General features: G+C 42.9%; 1 protein-coding gene across 2 annotated transcripts; it reads left to right on the top strand.

Annotated features, from left to right (window-relative positions):
• Nucleotides 1–676: 676 nt before the first annotated feature.
• LOC147431442 (uncharacterized) lies at nucleotides 677–2,961 on the top strand. 2 transcript variants are annotated; one of them, XM_086494579.1, is made up of 5 exons: nucleotides 677–1,184; nucleotides 1,505–1,590; nucleotides 1,708–1,875; nucleotides 1,965–2,118; nucleotides 2,209–2,493. In XM_086494579.1, exons 1-5 carry the CDS (start codon nucleotides 807–809, stop codon nucleotides 2,356–2,358), a joined length of 936 nt encoding a protein of 311 aa, XP_086350705.1. In that variant the 5' UTR covers nucleotides 677–806; the 3' UTR covers nucleotides 2,359–2,493. The 2 variants fall into 2 exon arrangements, with proteins under 2 accessions (XP_086350705.1, XP_086350706.1); XM_086494580.1 differs by lacking the exon at nucleotides 677–1,184 and having other exon boundaries at nucleotides 1,496–1,590; nucleotides 1,965–2,071; nucleotides 2,209–2,961.
• Nucleotides 2,962–4,918: the final 1,957 nt, after the last annotated feature.

The following is a 4,918-nucleotide window of genomic DNA, read 5'->3' as shown; positions in this document are numbered from 1 at the left end:
CAGGATTGTGGGACAACCGGTTCAACAGGTGCATATTTGTGATCTTGACATTAAAGGAAAAAATAAGAAAGAACCGGCATAACCAACAGGGATCAATGATATTGTGGGAGATTTGCATAGGAATATTCTTGGCTGATGAGCTGGAGTTCTTTTGGGATTGAATGCCCATGGTGATAGTTGTAGGACACATAAGGTACTAGGCGGAAAGAGCCTTGAAATGTAGAGCTAAAACATGTTGCATCGATACTGCAAATGAGTAGTACTGATAGCTCTGCATTGGAATATTCTTGGCTGATGAGCTGGAGTTCTTTTGCGATTGAATGCCCATGGCGATAGTTGTAGGACACATAAGGTACTAGGTGGAAAGAGCCTTGCAAAGTAGAGCTAAAACATGTTGCATTGATACTGCAGATGAGTAGTACTGTATAGTACCTCTCTCTCTCTCTCTCTCTCTCTCTCTCTCTCTATAGCACATGTGTGCTAAATTTTCTTAGTTGTAGACATCATGCATTGACATTTCGGCCCTAGATGCAGTATATAGAAGTACATTGATTGTAGTAAATAGGTGCATGATATATATGTACTTCAATATTTAATGTGTGTCCAACTCATGTTCTACTGAGCTAATTTCATCCATTCTTCAAATAAATTGCAGTAGAGAAGCTCAGAACTTCCATCGACCTCTCTCTCTCTCTCTCTCTCTCGCCTGGTTTTCTTATTCTTATCTTCCGTCTGGAAGACGGGTTTATACACAAGTATAGTATAAAACCTGACACGACACAAGAGCACCATTGATTTTCACTCTAATGCATGGGACGTATATAAGAAGGGCTGGACAAGCATCATATTCTTGCGTCTGCATGCGTATGTTCTTCTGCTACCTCTTCTTCGTCTCTCGCGTACACAAACATACGCAACTCTCTCTCTCTCTCTCTCTCTCTCTCTCTCCCTCTTGCTCAAGCCTGTCTCATAGACATTGCAGCAGGAACTGCATGCAGGCACAGAATCGTGAGGTAGCAGTTATGGCCATGAATGGTGCAAATTGCACGCGCTGGGGCCACACTGGTGCAAGCGGCTGCAAGGTCTTCCTGCAAGTGTCAGTAGTGGATGGAAATGACAATAACGTGAAGATATCAGTGTACTCCTTGCTAGCACCGCAGCTACCGCTGCATGCGATAATGCAGGCAAGCAGCTTACCTAAACTCATTAAGTGCGTTAATGATATTGCTTGCTAGCGCCTCCAGCACCGGAGCCGCCGCAGTGTGCGGTTAATGCAGGTGGGCAGCTTATGACCTGTGACCGAACCTAAGCATGTTTTCCTAACTTAAGTATAGGTATAGGTACTGCGTTAATAATACGGTGGTATGCAGATAGTAGATAGCTAGAGCTAATCAAATTCTTCATGAGCAGGCCTAGTTAGTTAATTATGATACTCTATTCTAGTGCGTTTTCAATTAAGACATCATCATTAATGCCGTCTAATTGATTGTGCTGCATGTGTCAGTCTTTGCCGGCAGCATTAAATGACAACAGTGCCATAAAACCTCTGCTGACGACTGTGGTCATCCGCAAGATTCCAACATCTGTGAGGTGTGTACTACATTAACCCCTTCACACGCACTCGACAGGCATTTGTTTATGAATGTTTTTCTCAATATATCCCTGTCGAGCTTTTTGAAAGAAATTTTCTACGTCTGATTAATGCAGGCAACAAGACCTGCTTAAGTTCTTAGATTCATTTTGTGCCGAGAACAATTTGATGCAAGGGGGAAGCCAGTGCCTACTTGCTGCAAAATTCCATTCCATGCCGAAACGGCCTGTGCGGGGACAGAGCAGCGATGTGGAAATCAATTATGTCCACATACCGTTGAGCAAGTAAGTCTAATGATTTTTCTGCTAAATTCTAAAATGATAAACATTTTCCTTTGACAGAAGTCCTAATTATCAAAAGTACAAAACTGCAGGAAAGGAGCCCATAAAGGGTTTGCTGTCATAAATTTTACTACATTGAAAGGAGCAATGATGTTCAATGCTCTTCTTCACGAAAGACAAGTGGAAATGGGCCCGCAACGTCGTGCATTTGTTTGCAAAGTCGCATTCGCTGAAAAACAAATAGACGTAAGTACATGTCATGGAGCAAAGTAGGTATCAGATAGCTGGTAGGCTAACTCCCTAATTATCCCGTATATGTGTGGGGTTCGGATGTAGAATTTGGCTCTACTCTTGCCACTTTACAGAAGCCCATGCTTTTCAATCCACCATGCAACGGTGGCAAGTACAAGCTTATCGACTATCTTCAGCGATGTCATCACCAAGTCAGCCCTCGAGATATTAATGTTGAGCATGAGAAAATTGTAGAGGAGGATGTCCTCCACCTTAATTTGCCTCCACCCACATCAGCTATGGCTCTGTCTGGAGAACCAGAGACCATTGAAGCAGCTCATGTTCATGTGCACAGAAAGTCCATAAAGAGAAAGAGAATAGAAAATTCACCAATTGCGAGCTCCACGTCACCGGCTGAGTGGTCTATGACAATGAAGGTTACAAAGACGCCAATGAATGGTGGCAAAGAAAGAAAGAGGGAGAAATTGAGAGGAAATGGACAACAACAGGCGGCAATATATTGGCCACCAAACGTGATGTCAATGGTGATGAGGGGAAAGTTGACAATAAAAGTAACATCAATGACGGCAGTGTCTACTAAGAAAAAGTCTAAGAAGACAAAAGCAAAAATGTTGGATGCAGGAGGTGGGATTGTAGAGTCTGTGCCGCGACCAACGCTGTCAAATGTTGTCGCGTCCAATTGTCATTTGGATGATGATGCTCATGCTGCAATGAGGCAAAAGATAAGGAAGGTATACCATGGTATGCTCAGATGTTTCTTCAGCGGGATGAGCAAGTTATCCGTCTTTGGAATCCTTTCATGTACACTATTCCTACTATGTTAATGACATCATTCCAGCCATATTGTATACATACCATCTCTCTCTCTCTCTCTCTCTCTCTCTCTCTCTCTCTCTCTCTCTGTCTCACACACACACGTGCGCGCGGACGCGTGCGCGCGCGCGTACACACACACACACACACACACACACACACACACACACACACACACACACACACACACACACACAAACAATAGCCGTTATCCCAATGGTTCACTCTCGCCAATGTAAGCAAAGAAGATGTTGCAATGTAGAGAACCCCCCCCCACCCTTGTGTGTTGCCTAAAGGTAAGAGGGCACTTCAAAACAAATGGGTGTACAAGCTGAAGGAAGAAGAAGGTGGGAAGAAAAGGTACAAGTCTAGGCTTGTGGTAAAAGGTTTTTCTCAAAAGAAAGGTATTGACTTCAATGAAATATTTTCTCCTGTTGTAAAAATGAACTCAATTAAGCTTGTCTTAAGCCTTGTGGCTGCTCATGATCTAAATCTCGAGCAAATGGATGTAAATACGGCATTCCCTCACGGTGACTTAGAGGAGGAAATCTACATGCTTCAACCAAAGGGGTATGAAGTAAAAGGTAAGGAGAAAATGGTTTGCAGATTAAAGAAGAGCTTGTATGGTTTAAAGCAAGCATCAAGACAATGGTACTTGAAGTTTGATCGATGGATGTTGGATCATGGATTCACAAGATGCAACTCGGATCACTGCGTCTACACGAAGAATTTGGGAGATGGGAAATTCATCATCCTAATTTTGTATGTTGATGACATGTTGATTGCAAGTGCTAACATGCAGGACATCAAAGACCTAAAAGAGGAGCTGTCTAAATCTTTTTCAATGAAAGATTTAGGTGCTGCAAAGAGGATACTTGGTATGAAAATATCAAGGGATAGGACGAAGAAGACAATAAAGCTATCTCAAGAAGATTACATCAAGAAGGTACTAGAAAGGTTTGCAATGCAAAATGCAAAACCAGTTTCTACACCTTTGGCTGGTCATTTTAAACTAACGAAGGATATGTGTCCAAAGACGCAAGCGGAGATAGCCTATATGTCTAAAGTTCCATATGTTGCAGCGGTAGGTTCTCTAATGTATGCTATGGTCTGGACAAGGCTAGACATTGCACATGCAGTGGGAGTTGTGAGTAGGTTCATGGACAACCCAGGTAAAGAGCATTGGCAAGCTGTGAAGTGGATACTTAGGTATCTAAAAGGGACAACAACAAATGCTTTGTATTTTGGAGGAACTGATATTTTTCTAGAAGGGTACGCTAATGCAGATATGGCAGGTGACAAAGGTACTCGAAGGAGCACTACTGGCTATGTGTTCACGGTTGGAGGCACAACAGTAAGCTGGGCTTCAAAGTTACAGAAAGTGGTCTCACTTTCTACCACGGAAGCAAAGTATGTAGCAATGACGGAGGCAAGCAAAGGCTTCATAGATTCTTAGAAGAGCTTGGATTCAAACAAGACAATTGTGTTTTGTACAGTGATAGCCAAAGCGCTATCCATCTTGCGAAGAACTCAGCCTTTCATTCAAGGACAAAGCACATTGAGGTGAGATATCACTTCATACGCACTCTTTTGGAAGAGGGACAACTAAAGCTAGGAAAGGTGTATACAAGTGAAAATCCTGCAGACATGTTTACAAAGGTGGTCAACAAGGAGAAGTTGAGCTTTTGCTCATCTTCAATCGGCATTGAAGGATAAAAAGCCAGAATGGAAAGCAGTCACAGGTTTGGTTTGGAGATCAGTCTCCAAGTGGGAGATTGTTAAGTATGGAGCTGATTTACCCTTGTAATTTTCTGTGGTAAAAGCATACATTTGTAAGGCCCCCACTATGAGGAGAAGCCATCGTGCGTGAAGGTAAATCACTCACCGGAAACCAAAATTTTCACAGTCAAAAACCAGGGGTAATTTTCGCAGGAATATTGTGGCCGGATGGCGGCCGGAAAGTGGTCGGAAAACAACCGTC

Source organism: Adiantum capillus-veneris, chromosome 21 (genome assembly GCF_014529385.1).
Source record: "Adiantum capillus-veneris isolate H3 chromosome 21, ASM1452938v2, whole genome shotgun sequence".
NCBI classification, from domain to species: domain Eukaryota; kingdom Viridiplantae; phylum Streptophyta; class Polypodiopsida; order Polypodiales; family Pteridaceae; genus Adiantum; species Adiantum capillus-veneris.
The sequence above is the reverse complement of the archived record's forward strand: the minus strand, read 5'-3'. Positions and strand labels throughout refer to the sequence as shown.